The sequence below is a fragment of the Dreissena polymorpha genome, chromosome 12, assembly GCF_020536995.1.
Source record: "Dreissena polymorpha isolate Duluth1 chromosome 12, UMN_Dpol_1.0, whole genome shotgun sequence".
In the NCBI taxonomy this organism is placed as follows: domain Eukaryota; kingdom Metazoa; phylum Mollusca; class Bivalvia; order Myida; family Dreissenidae; genus Dreissena; species Dreissena polymorpha.
Window position 1 is genome coordinate 4,752,004 of NC_068366.1, and position 21,476 is coordinate 4,773,479.

General features: G+C 34.7%; 1 protein-coding gene across 3 annotated transcripts in view; it reads right to left on the reverse strand.

Moving 5' to 3' along the window:
* Positions 1-17,092: 17,092 nt before the first annotated feature.
* Positions 17,093-21,476, reverse strand: part of LOC127852855 (acetyl-CoA carboxylase-like) — a 147,776-nt gene continuing 143,392 nt past the window's right edge. For all 3 annotated transcript variants that reach the window (XM_052386865.1, XM_052386864.1, XM_052386863.1), the window contains 2 exons: positions 21,106-21,239; positions 17,093-20,471 (listed from right to left, as the gene is read on the reverse strand). In XM_052386865.1, the coding sequence (XP_052242825.1) occupies positions 20,312-20,471; positions 21,106-21,239 (294 nt within the window). In that variant the 3' untranslated portion in view covers positions 17,093-20,311. The remainder of the gene's footprint in view (positions 20,472-21,105; positions 21,240-21,476) is intronic.

Genomic DNA, 21,476 nt, shown 5'->3' on the forward strand with positions numbered 1-21,476 from the left:
TTTCCATTCTTTGTGTATTTATATATAAAATTATATTCTTGTACAATAAGGGCATTTACCATAGACATAGAAAATCTTGTGCAAGTTTAAAAATAATTATGTTTGTATGCAGAAATCTGCAAATGCAACCGAGTTTACCAACGGCTATTATTTGATAAACTGCTCCGATTCATTTTAACAGCAGTAATGTACATAGAGTAGGCTACATGACGTAGCGTGTGACGAAGAAGAACGTTTATTGAGTTCATAAACTCATTTGAATATAGTGATAGGATGGCATAAGGGTCTTTATTTAACTATGCTTACATAATTATTAAAGACCCTAGATGCAAAATCGTCAATTATTGAGTTAAATGGATTAAAATAATTATTAAAGACCCTAGATGCAAAATCTTCTATTATTGAGTAAAACGGATTATAAGATGGATTTTAAAGGATAATTAAAGGTAAGATACTAGTTCGAACGCGTTTTGGTTTTTGTTTGTACTTTTGTCGTTACCTGTTCTCGGGGAAATGATTTTAACATGGGCGCCATTGATGCATCGGATCACACACGGCATACCCATAACATAATATAAAACACGTCCTGCGCGTCCTTAAATTCGTCGCCCGAAATCGGAAAACGTAATACCCTATATATTAAGTCAAATAAAGTGTCAGTCGCTGCAATTGTCTGTTTACTCGTCGAAATTGTAAAGGTCGTCGATGGTGTGCATGTATGGTGCCATCGACATCATTTTGTCAGGAGCAATCGCCGCCATATTGAATTTTGATCATTTTCTTTCGAAAATAAAATGAATTATAGTAAAGTAAAATCTTCTTTTCGCGGTCGTAATGTGTTACAATTCGCATACTGCGTAAAATGGAATCGAGGCATATGGTAATATGTTAACTTGTTTTACAGTTTGTGTGTTAATTATTTTAAGACTATTTTGCGTACCAGAACAAATAAATTTATATCACTACGCATGGTTGCATTCGTTAGATTTAAGGCGCTTTTAAAACTGAATTAAAATGATTGTTACGGTCATTAGATCTATTTATGTTAAATGTCACGTTGAAAAAAATCAAATGGGATAAATAGAATACTAGGATAAGCGTTGAATATAGAGAAGTTTATGTTGCTCGGCTCGAACACCGAAAGCGCTCGCAAAGTTCGCGCTCCCGGCGTTCTAAGCCACGCAACATAAACCTCTCTGTCTTCAACGCTAACCTAGTATTCTCTATATCTTTAAAATGTGAAATTTAATAACGTTTAATCTGGACACATTTGGCTTACTTCTCACATCATACGCCAACTGTGGTCAAATAATATTATTTTGAAGTTTGTTATGTGCTACGGCTGTTCTGTGGAATACGGAGATGAATAACACATATCGTTTAAATCACACAACTAAAGTTGCTTTCTTTATTTCAGACTTAATAATGTTAAACAAAGAGGCACATGAGTACATAAAAGCCATTTGAAAAATAATATTATGTCTGCACGTGTCATTTATTGGATTTTTAATTGAGTATGGCATCTGTTTGAAATATATTGCAAATAGTAAATGCCATCAACAGTGATTATAAATCCTCTGTACAGGCCTATTTATCAATAAGTTATCTCCTAATATACTCGTCATGTACTTAACTATAATTTGTCGGACAATGTTGTTATTTGAACAATCGGGTTTGCGTTCCTAATAAGTGCCTGTTAATTTTCGAACCGTTTATTTTATTTTACCAGAGTTGTGCATTGTTTTCTTTGTCTGGTAAAACTTCGACGAAGCGATTTTACAACAGGATTGCGGTAAACAAACTGGCTCACAAATGCATTAAGGCCATGGACCATTACATTTATTCAAAATAGAAAAATACCTATGTATTCCGGAAAAAGACAATTGTTTCACCCAAAAGATTAACTAAAACATCTATACAAGTAGTTAATATTATACAATTTTTTTAGACAATTTTTAATCATTATGCGGTTACTCTTAATTGCCGAAAACCTGAATGTTTGTTATATATTTTGTATCTTTATTTTCTTACACGAATATAAATAATTATGGTTTATCCGAAAACTGATCCTAACGGTAATAACGATACTATTTAACGCACTTTCTTTTAGTAGTAGTATATGTCTTCTTCAAAAATGTAAAAAATATACGTAATGATTCAAGCTCATAAACTAAGCTTGAATGTCTCAAACATCTTTTGCAAACGTCTAAAAGCATTATATAAGAGCAATGATGGGCAACAAAAATATGCAGACCAAGATTTATATGGTTTTAAGAGCTTTTTATGCAGAAATAAATGTCTTTCTTACTGTTCAGATATCTTTTCCGTCTCGTTATCTCACATTATTTAGTTAAGTTTCTTAAAAACGGTAGGAAGTGATCGTTCAATCCATCGAAGGTACATCGGAAATACATTTACACTGAGAAAATCGAATTATCAGTTTCCGAAGAAGTCACGTTCTGGCTGGTTGTATCTGATTTCAAATTGTGTTGTCAGTTGATGTAAGACAAGAGAAATAAGAAACTTTCATATGTGTATCCTCCCTGCCCTATATTACCGGTCTAAGTCCTGAAATATAATATACGACTTGAAGAGTAAATTCATTGGTTACTATTTTTAATATATGTCTGTTCGCGGTTACTTTTAAAGCATGACCATCCGGATAATACATACCTGCTAAACTATAACGCATTTGTTATTCTACATAAAATATTGAAGCAACTTGCGCAGTGTCAATATTTAATGCCGCCAGTGACACTTGTGTCTGTCAAAAATGTATTTGATTTTAATAAAGTTATGATTAAGTAAAACACAATACTTCTTAATTTAAAGACATTCTTGATATTATTATAGTTCGAGAGAACTTGTCAAGTTTGGTGCTGCTTTAACCGATTATTCACAGTAACGATATTAAAATATCGGTACAATAAAAAACAATTAACACACCACTTTGGACCTAATTCCAAAATGCTGACTGGTCAGGCAGCCAAAACAGAATATGGTCATCTGTCTTCCACTACGGTCTATAATACAATAATAGCTGTCTGGATGGTCGTTATTCTGAAACAGGAACTTCATTGAACTGTCTGTGTCTTTTGTATGTTTATAAAGGCGCTGTTGTTTAATCACTATAAGGCAACTCGTAATGACCTGTCGTGGTCTCATGCCAAATCATATTACGTTTAATCGTGCTTAAGACAAAAATTCCTATATCTCATTTTTTTCAACGTGACATTTAAAATTAATAGATCTAATAACCTTAACAATATTTTTTAATTCATTCTTAAAAGAGCTTAAAATCTAACGAATGCAACCATGCGTAGTGATATACAATGTATTTGTTCTGGTACGCAAAATAGTCTTTTAAAAAATCACACAAAAACTGTACAACGAGAAAAAAACATCACCATATGCCTCGATTCAATTTTACGCAGCATGCACATTTTAATACATAACGACCGCGAAAAGAGGATTTTATTCATTTTATTTTCGAAAGAAAATTAACAAAATCAAATATGGCGGCGATTGCTCCTGACAAAATGATGTCAATGCCAACATACATGTACATGTAGATTTACACACAGAGTCGTTCTAAACATAAATTATCAAAAATACTACTCGCCTTATTTGTTCATGGACGCTGCAGATTTTGATGGCGTTTTGATCTAGTCTTCACATCCTTTAGTTTGCGATCCAAACACAAGATAATCCGTAAAACATATATTAAGCTTTGAAACACTTGTTGCAAACGGGTTATTCTTACTGAATAGACTTTCTTTGATAAAATCATAAAGACAAAGTTTATTCATCAAAGAAAATACCCTTACGTTTACTTACTACCAAAAGAAAAAAACAATTCGAATAGACTACTTAACCAAAATAGACACCCATCAGTATGCTCTACACACACAAATTCACATCAAAATAGGCACGCTTATTCTGAAAATCAATAACACGAATAAGCTAGATCTACATGTAGATCTAAATCTTTCGTCTCGCCGGTTCCATCCGAGGTAAGTAGTCCATAGAATATTTTCATAATTACATCCACGATACATAAACACGAAAAAAGCGAGTCTTCAATGTTTTATTCCCAGACATCGCATACTTGTTTCGTGTACACCTAAAGATGACATCACACAAATGACGCAATAAGTATGTCATTTTATGAGGCAATCAATCAGCTGATTCATTTTACGGATCGCGAAAAATTATGTCCCGCGACTAGATCTAAAGGTTGTAGGTTGTATTTATAATTTTAAAGCCAAAGTTTTCTCGACTCTAGAGATTTCTTTCGAAAAAATCATTCAGTGGTTGAATAAAAAGTAGTCCGTGCACGCGACAGGTATATCCCACAGTGTTGGAGACAGGCCAGTATATTCCGTAAGGTGTTATACCGTCAATGTCGCGGTGAAAATGGGATAAATTGAGAATACTAGGATAGCGATGAATACAGAGAAGTTTATGTTGCGAGGCTTAAAACACCGGGAGCGCGAGCCTTGGCGTTCTAGGCCTCGCAACATAAACTTCTCTGTATTCAACGCTAACCTAAGTATTTTCTATTTTTACGTGGTTGATCGGTAAGGTTAATCCTGTTTATGGTCATTTTCATATAAAGATTTGTACGACTAATTAATAGCGATTGATAGGTTTCATGACAGTTTTGTGTTGGTTATCGGTTTCACAGAAATGTTTATACCTGTTGTTGAATGTTGTATTATAGACCTCGTAAATGAGGTAAATTTAAAATGGTCTATTTTTTAAGCAGAATTTACCACGTCAAGAATGCATTGTAATTAGATTTAATTCTATTGACGAGCTTCTGCGAGTTTATTCAAACAGTAGTTGATCGTGAAAATAAATATGGAGATGTCTTTTTTTTAAAATATTTTCACTCTGATGGGTGTTCTTGTTTGATTCATTTTTATGCAGTCACATATACAACCAAGCTATGTTATATGGATCTTTTTCACCCATTACTGCTGCTTCTTCCTGTATATGCGCGATGATGATCTGAAATTTTACCTTTATGATGCTATATTTTTTAATCTTTTTCCAAAAAGAAGGGATGTAGTTGACATTCGTTCGTAGTTTCATTTCATCGTTCCTCAAAAAGTTGTTGCTCTGTTCTCTTTGCTACCATTGATGAATTAAATGGTAATTAAATTAAATGTGTTTTAATTCCCTTTTATTATTGTTAAATTTGAGTTGCAATGCTATGAGGTTAAATTTTATTTACACTTATATGTATCAAGAATATTGTTGGGCCAAGTGTGAGGTTGAGCGCTCTAAAACCGGTTTGAACCCCAAACGCTCTGCATTGGTCGTTCTTAGGCGGTGACCCCAGCTTTATTCTTATATGTGTTTATGTTGTTTTGTATTGTGTTGTTTTGTACTGTTTAGGCAATTGGGCACTTGCCTGAAACAAAGGACCAACTAATTGTGTAGCAGGGTTCGGTATTAGGAGAACTTATACTGCCTTGCTATATGAGCTAGCTTTTATAGCGACACGGTAGAGTGTCTGCCTGATTTGGAACCTGGAGGTCCCGGGTTCGATGCCCATGGTGGTCGGGGATTTTTGACCAGGAATGTCTTCAGAAGTAGAGCAATACGTGTATAAGTGTGACAGATGTTTAAGAAGGAAAACAGCAACTAACACAAGATCACCTCTGGTAAATGTACACACAACCTACCCACTAGAGCTTGTTTGTTTTGACTATCTCTCATTAGAACCAGCAAAAGGAGGATTCAACAGCATATTAGTTATTACAGATCACTTTACCAAGTACGCACTAGCTATTCCGACCAGAAACCAGACAGCCAAGACGACAGCAGAAGCTTTCTACAACAATTTTATCATTCATTACGGTATCCCAACAAGACTCCATTCTGATCAAGGCGCAAACTTTGAATCTGATTTAATCAAAGAACTTTGTAATATCACCAACATGAAGAAAACCAGCAGATCTGTGATAAATTGAAAATAATTCTTACATCTCCACCTATTTTAGCTTATTCTGATTTTCAGAAACCTTTTGAGCTTCACACAGATGCGTCAACACAAGGATTAGGGGCAGTATTATACCAACAACAAGATGACAAAAGGAAGAGAGTGATAGCATATGCCAGCCGTGACAACTAACAAAGTCAGAAAAGAATTATTCCGCATTTAAACTAGAATTTTTAGCGTTGAAGTGGGCCATTACGGAGAAATTTTCAGAATATTTATCACATAGTCATTTTACAGTGTACACTGATAATAATCCACTAACTTATGTTTTATCTTCAGCTAAATTAGATGCCACAGGTCAAAGATGGGCAGCAGCAATTGGAGAGAGTATAATTTTGATATTTTTTACAGACCATGCGTTCAAAACACAGATGCTGATGCTTTAAATGTAACCCAGTCAGAAAAATCCCCGACCACCATGGGCATCGAACCCGGGACCTCCCGGTTCCAAATCAGACAGACACTCTACCGCGTCGCTATAAAAGCTAGCTCATATAGCAAGGCAGTATAAGTTCTCCTTATACCGAACCCTGCTACAATTGTATATTATGAGAATGCAATACTGCTCCAGCAGCTGGAGTTTCACTTCTTTATATTAAGTTATGTAGATTATTGTGAATTTCATTTCAAACAGAACAGTACTTTTGCCAGTACAATTAAAGTGTGTTTAAACTAACAATGTGTGGATATAATCGTGTTACACATATTTGGGAATATTCTGACGTCTACAGATATTGAGTTACCTATGGAAATGAAATGTGCTTCAACGATAACACGACTTGGAGTTGTACGTTTGCACACAAAACTAGTGTTGTTTCCCGAAGCATGCACGTATTACCCCGATTGTACGATTGATTAGAATATTTAAAGGAATGTTCTTTTAGTTTACGAAAACATCTCTGTTACAAATGATGTGAAGCATAAGATAAACACACATATATGTAAATAACCATTCCTTACAGAAACTCCGTTGGAAAGATATTGATTTTCATCTACGTTTGCTATTTAATTGTTATCATGAATTAATTTTGACACAGTGGATGCATCAATATAAACTTACTTAAATTAATGACTTCTGGTGCAAATGAACATTTCGACCTACAGTAATGTATGTGTCCTCGTTTGTAATATAATATTGATAGTCCAAGAAATAAAATGTGTTAACATGTTGACAAATGGCCTTAAGTAAGATACATATTCTCAATTACCTTACATAGTTAACACAGCTGAAGGCTGTCCATTGTTTCACAGAAAAGTAAAACATATTGCTTAAACATAAACTTGTAAACTTATGTAGATTATTATGTTCGTAGTCATGTGTTTGTCTCCAGGAAAGCAATTGCATTAATCATGCACATGTATTTATCTAAACATACACTTGGACACAACTTATTATTTCTGTGTTTGTTTCCTAAATATTTTGTTATTAAATTTAGTACTACGCCTTATATCAGTTCGAGTATATAATAGGACTCTGATTCGTGTAAAACTTTCTATCTGTTAAAGTACATCTTTTACATGAACCTATCAAGTTTCAATGTATGGCTTATCTGCATATGAAAATGAACAAAATGATTATGACACACATTACAGACACGGGCATTTAACATTTGGAAAAATAATGCACACGTGAATTAATGTAAATTCACATAACACTTTATTTGCAACATTCCAAGAGGATGAATGAAACATATTGCAAATGATATTACTTTGGAGGTGCCAATTAAAAGAGAATCACAGGAAAGATAGACTCAATACATATAGATGGGATATGTTCCCCAATGAATTAATGCACCACAGGCGAGTCTAATGAAATGCCAATCAAAGGCAAGATTATTTATACAATAAACTGATAAAACTAAACACAGGTTGCACTATTCGGAATTTCACAGATTCATATCAATTTTTAATTAAAGAGTGATATTCAAGCCTGCAAGGGAAAATGCAAATGTTTATCAGCATAAATTGTAGGTGCATCTATGAAAGTTGTTTTTTACAATTCGTATGCACTGTGTGTCTGATTCAAAACTAATGAGATTCTTCGGTGCTTGTTTAACTTAATTACTACATTAACATATCAAAGCGATTTTAAAGACAGTTTCGTTTTAATAACTACTTGCCATTGAGGGAATTCAGTAAAACAAATGTAATAATTTTTTTTTATTTATAAAGTATTAAAGTTACAAAGGAAAAAATATGTTGTGAAAAAGTGAATGACCAAGGGTCGAACCCATGACCTCTAGAAGCTAAAACTTACGCACAATCACTAGAACACGACGGCTTTCGAATTATGATGGTAGTTTAAATGATAAACGCTACATTATCGACGATAAGCGTTACCGACTCTTTTTAAATTTGTTTAATTTCCATTAAAAATATTACCTTAGATATGCTAAGCATTTGTTTTAATTACGAGAATTATGTTGCTTCTGTGCAGACAATGCATACCTTATTAAGTGAATATATAACGATTTTTCTCATGAAAATTGTCATTTTGCATACCAGATAATAGATCACTTTTAACATAAAGTGTGTGGTCCCGTCGTTAATCATTTTATATTATACACTACTATTAAATTATTACATAAATCATATGCACATTCTTATATTTATAATATGAAGCATTTCGTTAAGTTAGCGTTACACAAATCGAATCAGAGCGATGGCTGAAAAGATATCACAATACAAAAATGCACATATTTTAACGTTAAAGACGAATTTCATTTTCATTCGAATTAAATTATTTATATCGTTTTATAATACTGTTTAGAAGCATGCTAATGTATAAAAACATATGGTTACATTTGTGTAACTAACAAATCGATTCCTCCGCTTGGATGGGAACTCACGACTACAAAAATAGCAAACATCCAAAAGGATTTTACTACAATATTTTACGGAATACCGTTAGTGCCATCGTGGTTACACATTAAAATCCAGAGGGCGACAATGCGATAGTGCGATAGTACGATGGCGACAATGCGATAGTACTATGGCGACAATGCAATAGTACGATGGCGACAATGCTACAATCCGACGGTACGATGACGACAATGCGACAGTGCGACAATACGATGTCGACAGAACGATAACGCGATAGTACGATGGCGACAATGCGATAGTCATATCGTACTGTCGTCATCGTATCATCGCATTGTCGCCATCGTACTATCGCGTTATCGTACTGTCGTCATCGTATTATCGCATTGTCGCAATCATACTATCGAACTGTCGCCATCGTATTGTCGCACTGTCGCATTGTCGTCATCGCACTATCGCATTGTCGCCCTCTGGATTTTAATGTGTTAAATTAAAATAAAATAAAGTCTGATAAATAGTTTGAAGTTTATAAAGTTTTTATGTCGTGTTTTATGTTTTTGTATCTTTTTACGATTAAGTCACTTGATTTTAACTCCTCGTTTGCCATTCATATAAATTGTAAAAAGTGACCGTAAGTTACAATTCAAAATATTATCCGATTATTTAATTATATAGTTATTATTTGTCACTTTATGATGTGTCTTCTAAATTTATGATGTGACTAATCAAGAAAATATCTTCAATATCTTAACTGTAATTGGCTGTTTGCATAAACCATTTTTCGCAGACTGTACTCTCTTTCCGTATTCGGTGAAGCATTTCCTATCTCTTCTAGAAAACTCTGTACAAGTGCAAATTATCACCTAACTCAGATTTATTAGACGATCATATTCATCAATGTTCAAGTACTGTCTGTCACTCAGCTTAAGGCTGTCTCGGTAAACCTTCAAATTACCAGAACGATCCCTGATTTGTAGATCAATTCACGATATTTCCGACGGAGAAAATCCTCAGTGCAAACTCCAAAACGCTAAGTAAGATTCAAAGGTACGGTGGCATAGAGATGACATTCACTCATCTTTTTTTTAATTGCACTCCTCTTTATTCTATCTCGTGGCCTCGACTTAGTAATTCGAGGCCACGGCTTACTAACTCGTGGTCACGAGTTAGCTATGTCGTGGACACGAGATAGAAAAATGAGGAGTGCAAAACTAAATAAAAGAGGAGTGCAATTAAAAAAGAGCGGTGCGGTAAATACAGGAGGGGTACATGAAACAAAAGAGGAGAGAATTTTAGCTATCTCGAGGGAAAGAGTTAGTCAGCCAATCAAATTTTGTCTTACATGTGCAAGTATTCTGTACGCATATATATAGCTGACTAACGCGGGCTTGTACTGTGATGATTACTTCCCCATTGTATAAAGATCACCATGGATGACCACATGAAACAATTTGATTGGCTTACTAATTCGTGACCACGAGTTAGCTAAGTCGGGAACTCGAGATAGCTAAAAAAGATGAGTGAATGTCACCTCTGTGCGATTTAGAACGAAAAAAATGTTTGACTGTGCTATTCTATGTTTTACCAACAAAACTGTTGTGTAAAAGGGATTAATCATTATATTAACAATGCAAAATAGATGATTGAAAAAAATAATGATTCAGGAGAAAAAGCAAACACGCTTCCACTCCACCTCACCGACTTGTATTTAAGTATGGATAAGAACAGAGGTAAAACCGCCTTATGTTTATGAAAAGAACGTGGTAGTTAAGTGCTGCCTAATTTTTATTTATCAAAGCTTGACATTTTGGCTAAAAAGATTTACTGCTAATCGACCCATTGTACTTATAATTAAAGAAACAATGTACTTTTGGCTCTTAATGAAGTGCAACTTATTCGTTATTTCTTTGATTTTCATTTCGATTTGCTCACGATCACAAGACCTAAATAGCCTTTGATGGTATGTGGTACGATATAACTTAAATAAGGGATATTCGCAAATTCCTAATATATGCTATTCTTGTTCGAATAAAAATACGCATGGATTATTTATCCACGACCAGATAGAGAAATCTCAACACTGTCTTTGATAAGTTGTCGTAAATCTAATTCTGTCACATTTTCCCAGGGCGCGAATCTCGCCTAGATGACACGGGTTCAATCTTAAATACCCCATCACGTGAGTTTGGTTGGGGATCATCATACCAGACAGATGCATTCTTTCTGGATACTCCGGTTTCCTTCCACAAGCGCACGGAAATATTGAATATCTGTTAGTAAATAAAAGCATAAAATGCAGCTTTAATTACCAAATTGGATGAGTCCTGTAAGAAAATTAAGAAGTATGACTGGGAAATACCCCCACTCCTCGCATAATGGAGCGTCATGTGCCGAATGACGTCATTAACCTCTAATTACACAAAACGGCACAACTCCGTAATTAATATTGGAATGAAACTTAATATGTACCTTAAACTTGTATATCGTATCAAAAATATAATAACAATTTGCTTACTTTATCTAATTTAAATAAAGGTGTGTGCTGCTATAGAAGATACATTTGTCGTTCACTAGTTACAAAGATTAATTTATATCGCAATAACGGTAACTAGATGGTGGCTGATTACATACGTACAGGCCGAAATTACGTACTTTGTCACCATCCATTATCACTCATGAAAATATTATTTTCTATGATCACTCGTGAAATAAAATCAATATTCCACCGAATCCAACAAATATCCTCTATGCCTTTATAAACTTTGGGAATAATGTATTTTATTGAAATGTAAACGAAATGAAAATTGCCCGTGCGAAATTAAGAGCATTCAAACATTCAATTACGTGTGATTTGCAAAGAAGTGATAATTATTTTATCAGATTTATTTGACCATGATTTGCATCAATGTTACAATTAGCGTCCGTCACCTGACGTAAGGCTGTCTCAGACAATATAATTATCATCACGAAATTCCTGCTGCAAATTATCTTGGATATGGAAAACATATTCATTCTGGAATAATCCATATAAGATTCACGTTAACATTTGAATATAAGCAGAATTATGCACTCAAAATATAGGATTATTAGAACACTCACATATGATTTATTTTTATTGGCACGTTCGTGTACTGTATTTGTATAATAAAATTAATGCACCATTTAAAAACTTTTTTAACAAATAAGTGGATATAATTGGCAAAGAAACTAACTGAAGCATATACGTAAACAAATAACAGAAACCCGCTATAAAACAAGAGCTGTCAGAGGACAGCGCGCTCGACTATTCGAGTGATTGACAGTATAACGTAAGACATTATGAGGAAATTGTTCAACTTATTCAATAAGGTCAAGGTCATAGTTCAGGTATATTTTTCACAATTTATTGAACATTTGTAAAGACATAAAACGCACTAATAAGATTTTATTTCACGTTTGATAGCAATAGCTTGGGTGGGAAGTTTGGACGGTCTTTTAAAAATAAAGTAAATAAATATTTTTTTTTAACCATGTTTCAAAGAAAAAAATATTCTTTTTGGATTGTGTAGGGGGTTGAGAGGGGTTATAATGTGGGGTTGGGTTATTTATAAGACGATCTTTCAAAATTAAAAAAGGACAAAAAAATATTGATTTATTTTTTATTTTATTTTTTTTGGGGAGGGGGGGGGGGGCAAGGATTCTGGGTTGGGGCGTGGGTTATTGTTTGGGTGGAATCCATTGTGGTATTCAGGTAAGTGTTGATTTGTCAAAGTATTAATAAAATATGATCATAAATAAAGAAGTTATGGCAATTAAACTAAAATGCATTCGTTTGACATTGAGAGTCAAGGTCATTCAAAGGTAAAGGTTAAACTGAACTTGCCAGGTACAGTACCCTCATGATATTAAGAAAATATTTGAAGTTCGAAAGCAATAGCTTTGATACTTTAGAAGTAAAGTGGATCTAAATACAAAATTTAACAAAATATTCAGTTACTTAGACTAAAAATGGCCATAATTCTTACAAAATGCTTGATACAGTTGTCTGCTCTTGTTTATAAATTGGGGTCATGTTGGTCAAGACGTTTGCACAATATGAAAGCAAAATGTAAAGGGACATTGACAATATTTGAGGTGGTGCGCAAACTTTAAAATAGATTTATCAATAATATGCATATTCTAAGTGAAAAATGGCCACAATTCTTACAAAATGCTTGATACAGTTGTCTGCTCTTGTTTATAGGTTGGGGTCATGTAGATTTATCAATAATATGCATATTCTAAGTGAAAAATGGCCACAATTCTTACAAAATGCTTGATACAGTTGTCTGCTCTTGTTTATATGTTGGGGTCATGTTGGTAAAGGAGTATGCAAAATATTTAAGCAATATGTCAAGGGACATAGCAAATGTTTGGGGTGGTACGCAAACTTTAACATTTGCACGCGCACACCGACGCCTGTGTGAGTAGGATAGCTCCACTATATATAGTTCATATATAATAGTCGAGCTAAAAATGTTCGTAAAAAATATTTAAAATATGTTTACCCGGCTCCATCCAAATTGATGCAGCTGGAGTTGTGCATTATAAATACAGCAATTATAAATACAGCCATTATTAATACAGTCGAAACTTCGAAGACTAACTAGTAGCCACTGGAGACTGCGGTGCGGTCGTACTACCGCGTTTGATCGTAATATCGCATTCTAAATGTGCAATGTTGTAGCATTTACAAACATATTTAATGTAATTCCACATAAAGGATATGACTTGACACTTCTCTCGTAATAACGCACCTCCTGTAGTAAAGCATAATAACATAATAAACATAATGTACATACAAGGACAAAACCGGCAGCTTTATTCGCACGTCCTGTTCTTCACTTGTAGCGCGATTTGAAAAATCGCTTTGGGCTGTTTTAATTAACATATCCATATTAAAGCATTACAAAACAAGATATTCATCTAAACTTGTAACAGCAACAGTGGTTCTAGTTTGATCATGTTAACTTGGTTTACAGTTTGTTACATGTTTTTGTTATAAAAAGACATACAATCTCAGAATAGTAGCCGCAAAGTCGGACAATAATGTATTCCCGCATTTCGTTTATGTTTAAATCCTGGTGCTCCATCTGACAAATAACAGATGTTACAATTGTGAAACAATGAACAATAGCGAATATTATAAAGAAACAATAGTTGTCATTTATGCCACCCAATGGGTAATTCTGAATAATAGGCTTTCCGCGAACTTGGGAATTTCTTCTCGAAGGCGTTTAAAAAGAGTTTGATATTGGAACTGAACGACCAATTTTTATTTTAATAGAGAGCAGTGAGTGGTTCCAATGTGCGAGATGCAAAGTGCAAACGATCGTTACTGGTAAATGTATTATCTTTGTTATATTTGGGAAGTTTCCACTGAATACATGTAGTAGAACAAGTGCATGATGCAAGTTTAAATTATCCAGAGCATTATAGACATAGATTTAGATTGGTAATACAGTTCGATCTTTTCAGTGCATAGTCGAGCTAAAAATTGCTGTCGTATATTTTGCCAACCATCATAAAAATGCGTCGATGCTTTATTAACTGCCACTGCGAGGATATTTCTATTTTCATTAATTGCTACGTAATGTAGTTAGGTTCTTCGTTGTAATTAGATATTATGTTCCCGTAATCAAATTTTCACTAATTAAATAGACGATTGTTGAAAACAACGACGGTATGAGCAATACTGGAATAATGATGAAATTAATAGATTTTTTTAATACTGGAAATTCATTAACCGGTCCAAGATTTTGCTCATGAGAAATACTTCTTCGTTGCAATAAACACTGCTCACTTTTATTTCATTGCATGTTCAAGAACGCAATCGACGCGAAGCCGTTTCTAGTTTAACAGTTTAAATTTCGACACAAACGATGTCATCATTTTTGTAGACATAGTTCGTGTTTCGATAAATAATAACATTTGTAAAAAGCGGGCAAAAACGCAAATGTGCATGTACGAGAGGCGCCCATATTATATTTTAACTAAATCTGTACACACATTAAACAGCACCCCATGATAAAAAGATGGAAATTGCTTTTATTTTATAAGGTACAATCGTAGTCTTGCTGTTTCAACAGTGCAAATCAATACATAGGAAACGTGGCGTCGAAAGATTAGTGCTAAAGTAGGGGTAGTAGTTTGACTTTTGAAGACTAAACACACGTATAGGAGTATTGCAAATAAGTGAAGAGTCATTTGATTTGCTTGTGCTCAATCAAGAACATTCATAATTATATTGGACATCAGCTCCAAAATATCAATTCCGGCTTTCATAAGACAAAGTTAAGATATCGTCGAAATGTGGGAATACTGGAAGTAAACAGAAAAATAAATTGTATGATCTCAACAGTTAATCCATCGACCCAACGTGGGATTTCGTCAAAGTAATGCATCAGTCACAAATAATTCGGTCGCCGACATCCGGAAGACTGGACACGTCGGAGCCGTCCGCCGTCCGATGAGTGACAGAGTTTAATACCTCAGTCACAATTAGAGACCGATCACCGTCCGATCAGCGGACGACGTATTTTTCCGATCATCGGGCAGGCGCCCAGCTAATGATCGTACGATCAGCGGCTCATTTCGTAGCATCGGGTGGCTTCTAGAGCTGTAACGATTCGGTTCGATGCATCGAAAAACCGGCTCAATGCCGCCGATTCGATTTCGATACCAATACGGCCAATTTCGATTCGATTCACTGCAATCCCGATTGATCCGCATTTTAAACCTTACTTTCCACATCCGTCGTCAAAACGTACTTGTCATTTTTATACGTCCTGTGATTGGTCAATAGCCAATCATAGGCGCTCGATGTCAATGACAATGTGTTTTTTTCAAATTTATTTATTTATTTTTTAGTTACCCGTTGTTTATTATAATGCATACACATACTAAATTAATAACAATCTTCCGACAAAACGTCTTCTTAAAAAAAGATAGTTCGACTATGTATGGTTTAGATATTGACAAGGTAAATCACTCGCCATTTTCTAAAGCAACGGAAGTTCGTCATTATGCATAATTAAGTTGCTGTCACCCCGCTCGCTTATTGAAATGCGGGCATTATAATAAACAACGGATAACTAAAAAAACAAATAAAGAAAGAAATAAATAAAACATTGTCATTGACATCGAGCGCCTATGTAGCCAATATGGCATCCAATGAATAAATGAATAGCATGCTGAGTATTAAATCAGCCGGTTAAATGGCTCCTTCAATCACGCAAAAAGACGCACCGTCAAAATTAAAATCAAAAGTTTGCGAACATTTCGGGTTTCGCGAAGGTTCTGATGCAAAGGTAACTTGCGAAACGTGTTTTGTTGACATAAGTTACCCATATGGTTTGTTTACTAAACTTTGTGCATTCTGTTAAGAAGTCAACTGGAAGTTGTTTATATATTTACATGTTTTTTTTTCTGTTAAATACAGGTGCTACATTGTGCATGTTATGTTATTTAAGAATAATTCAACAAGAAGTTTTGTTCAATAAATATGTAACTTCTAAAACAATTTTGCGTTTTTAAATTTTATTTCGAAATTAAACACTTTAAATGTACAACATAATAAGTTAATAACAAATACCAACTATACAAATTCATGCTCTGGACAAACCAAACATGAAATTGTTTGCAAAATAACCAGCAAATAGTTTAATTTGAATCGAATCGAAAATAATCGAATCGGACCATTTGGTATCGAAATCGAATCGAATGATCGGTGAATCGTTACAGCTCTAGTGGCTTCCGTAGTAATTTTAAGTCTCTCTTGAAATTTTACCCGACGTCGGTCCCGGGAAGGAATCGAGTTGAGATCTAAAGATAATCGGACGATCAACGCACGGTTATCGCCCGTTGTGTGAGCATAGGCTATTGTATTCCATTTAATATTTGTTAACATACAATACAGTTCAACTGATTTAAACAGTTTGAGTGTAAAGAACCTGGAAGGGGCAGCTGGAGGGAGCCAAATATGGGACCTTTCCCTGTATTATACATTTACATGTTCACTGTTTATTGATATATTGATCGCTAGTTGCGCCCAGAAAATTTCGATTCCGCTTAGAACATATATTGCCTTTTATACATGCAGATTGTTGACACCTCTAGAACTATTATTGCAGATTTTAATAACATTCCTTTTTAGCTTTAACCATTCACATTATTTATTTGGTACACATAATAATGATTAACTTGTTTTCTTCTAAGTCACTTAGTAAACAACAAATAAACATATACATGTATTCATATATTTTATTATTTTATTAATACAACGGTAGACAAAACAACACATGTTATTATGTTATGTATATAAACATAAGTAACCGATTTTACAAAACAAAATAAGCTTTTTTTAATATAAATATAACGTAATAAATCAATCCTTATCATAATTGCAGAACATTTTGACAGCTCTAATCAATTATCATGGACAGTAATCGATAACAAGATAAAATGCATCGAAAATTCTATTACTTTTACAACATTTCCAGGGGAGTGGAATAAACGGCATTTATCACACTGCTTTAGAAAATATAAACAGCGTAAATGAGTTGCCGCATAGCAATCTACACATTTTGACACATTACATGGAATTCACATTCTCGAATATATCGACAAACTTATCAAGTATCATCATAGCTATCTCTACATTTGACACATAACATGAAATGCCTGCTTCTTCAATGAGGAATGAATGTCAGGGGCAACAGGTTGTTGCCGATAATATCAATATTTAGTTTTTACGAGTAGAAACTAAAAGGAATTCAGGATTGACGAGTTAAACATGAAGAGAACTCAAGCAGGTTATCGCAGGCCGCTCCTCGAAATGTTGCTCAATTCCTTCACACAGAGCAAAGATCTATAAATATTCATGGTAACTTATATATCTTTGCACAGAGCGGACACTAAACATACATAACACATTCTATAGTATAACACCATGACATTAGCGGCGATTACCTGGATGTTGTCCCATGAAGGTGAACGTTTCTGCAAACCTATTTCCAAATCGATCTGGAAAATACTTGCATTAAATAACCATGCATGCCTTCTACAAATCCAATCTATAGTATATGTACCCCACGATACTGTCCATCTTCGCTGGCCAACACAGAAATGTTGAATATTGATTCGATACTGTCCATCTTCGCTGGCCAACACAGAAATGTTGAATATTGATGTAAGTTCCTAAATACTAACCTACACCCTAACAATAAATAACATACTAATAGCGTCTTTTTATAAACAATGATTAGAATCAGTTTTCTTAAACATTCTTGCAAAATCGTTTATTATTATCTTAAAATCTATCACAGGGCAGTATTTTTAATCGGCCCTTTTGTTGTTCTACATCTTTACAGAGACTTAGATAACATCTACGTCTCTGATCTTTAATACAGAGATATTCTACAGCAGCTATTGGCATAAATCTTGATTACTTTCGCCAATCCAAAAGATAACCTTTATTTGGATAAAGAAAACCGAATTCAAATACCTTGGTTAAATCTTAACGTAATCGAAAACGTAACCAAAACAGGCACCTGTTCGTATTTCTATTGTAATGTGCAATCGCTAAACAAAAAAGATCCTAAAATTGCTGTGTAACAGTTATCCAGATTCTTACCATTGGCTGCTTGACCATTTAAATATCATTAACAAGGTACATAACCATAACAACAATGAAAAGGAAACCATACAGTAAGATAAGATTATCTAAATGTGGAAAACAAACACACTTACATTATACCAATTAGCAAAATACGTATAAATAATATATTTATGTAAAAACAAAACATTCACTATATAACAACACTTCAACAATCAAACCAATAAATCAAAGTTCAATAAATGCGCTGCGCCGTGTGAAAATCAGGCTTAATGCATGTGCGTGAAGTCTCATCCTAGATTAGCATGTGCAGTCCACAAGGGGTGTATTTGGATGTGAAGTCTCATTCTAGATTAGCATGTACAGTCCACAAGGGGTGTATTTGGACGTGAAGTCTCATTCTAGATTAGCATGTACAGTCCACAAGGGGTGTATTTGGATGTGAAGTCTCATTCTAGATTAGCATGTACAGTCCACAAGGGGTGTATTTGGACGTGAAGTCTCATTCTAGATTAGCATGTACAGTCCACAAGGGGTGTATTTGGATGTGAAGTCTCATTCTAGATTAGCATGTGCAGTCCACAAGGGGTGTATTTGGACGATGCATAAAGCCCAGTTTACTCAGAGCAAAGATCAAATGTACATTTAACAAAAAACTTTCACATGATTTTTTAATTGACAGTCTATGGACAAACTAGACAATTTTACAAAGAAGGTTACATAGATTTAACAGGGTTTAACATTTGATTGTAGAATAAATAGCATACTTACATACATTTAATAAGTAAGTGAATCTGCCGATCCCTTATGTTCTAAATACTCTCATCAGTAACCAGTTTCAATATATGGACCATGCTCTGTGAAAAATGGGTTTAATGCATGTGTGAAGTCTGCACAGGCTAATCAGGGACGACACTTTCCGCCTTAACTAGATTTTTCTTTAAACAGAAAATATCATAAAAGCGGAAAGTGATGTCCCTGATAAGCCTGTGCCGACTGCACAGGCTAACTAGGACGACACTTTGTGCACATGCATTAAAATAGAGCATGGTCCAACTCTGCATCCCAGAAAAGCAACCTTTTAAAAAATACCCACTTATCTGCTGGTACAAATTCAGCTGACCAATATATAATCCTTTCAAAATCACACATCATATCAACCATTATTATTTTAATAAAGCTATAATTGGTTGATATAATTTACCAGCGTTGTTTGTACAGCGGGATTAGTGGGTTTTCCTTAACTCGAGCAAATTACGGGATCCAACTGTTACAATATGACACAATCACACAAGTGCATGAAACAATATTAAAAAACAACACACAAAAATAATGTCATGGATAAAGTATTGTTTTGAAGACTGTTTCAATAAACCCCTGTAAGTTAGTTATGTCTTGAAAACCAGTGGCAATGAATTTTGTAAAAGCAACTGTCTTACGAGTCATAACTTACAATAGCATATGAGCTTCGTTTTGGAAAAACTGTGCTTTCTGCACAACCAATAAAGGACGACACTTTCCACCTAAACTTCACTTTCGTTTAGAAGATACTTCCTTCATACACACAAATCAATAAAAGCCGAAAGTGTCATCCCTGATTAGCCTGTTTGGACTGCACAGGTTTATCTGGGACGACACTTTAGGCGCATACATTTTCTCAGAACGCAGCTCATACAGAAAGGGTCCCATATAATGGGTGATAACCAGACATGTTAAGGTCCACACAAATCTCTCTCCTGAGGAATATCACATTTCATGCAACACACTTGGTCCTTGGGCACCACATGTCATCCTTCAGACAGTCCCCAGTCCCATTACACTGATGTCTATGTTGCCTTCCCCATGCCTCATACATGGGCCCCGCCAGAGGGATGCAAGACTGACCCTTCCAGCACTGTGTCTAGACTGGCCAGCAGGTGACTGACCTCTGACCTCTGGGCCGGGGTCAACAACTGGGCCATCTGCATCACTGAGTCCATGGCAACATCCGGGTTACTTTCCAGCAACCTGTAACATTTGAATTCCTTGTTCTTTAACAAAAAAATTTTGGTAAAAAATGTCTCATTCCATATTTTATCAGAAATGTGATGTACACTATAAATCTTGCTTAAAATTGTGAATTATATCCAACCCATTTATCAGATCCCATCTCTTGAGTTTTTCATCAATTGTTAATTTGAAGTGCTAATCTGCAAGATCTATTTTCAAAAATTATGTTTCTATCAAAAGATTTTTGTGCAATTTGATTTGACATGTTTATTTATTCACTTAAGGATAAATCCCTGTCAAATTTTTTTTTCCCAAACATATTTAACTGTCTCAAAGTTCATTTCAAATAAATAAATCAAATTTAAATAAAATACAAAGCACAGTTAAAATAAACACATTGTACTTAAAGACATTTATATAGTCCCATTGCATTGTAATTTCACTAACAAATGTCTGAAATTGTGATTATTTATATCTATCATACTAACTTGGATTACTTATGTTTAATTTTATCTTTATTTCAGAGTATTATTCTTAGGTCTGGGCGACTTCTAACTTGCATTGGTTGTCTATATATTCATGTTTAATATTCTGCACATGTTCAAATACAGCCTCCAGTCATCACAGCTGAGTCTCCCAATGTGTGACCCACCTAGTGACCTGTCTGATCACATGGTCTCTCTGCAGACATCTGATGTTCTCCTGCAGCAGACTGGCACTGGGGCCCTGGGCCAGGTGACTGGACAGCCAGGACACCACGGCCTGGTCCTCCTCCCATTGGTAGGCCTAGAAGTGAGACATGGACGGGTTCAGTATGTTTTTTGTTTTGTGTTTTTTTCTGCTTAAGAAGCGTGGCTAACATGGACAGGAGACAGGAACTGGATCAGTGTGTTGTTTCACATGGACATAAGACAGTGACAGAGTAAGAATGATTGTAAACATAAATAATAACACAAGAAAATGGTAAGAATGGTGGTTACCATGGAAACAAGACAGCTATAGGGAAATAATGGTGTTTATCAT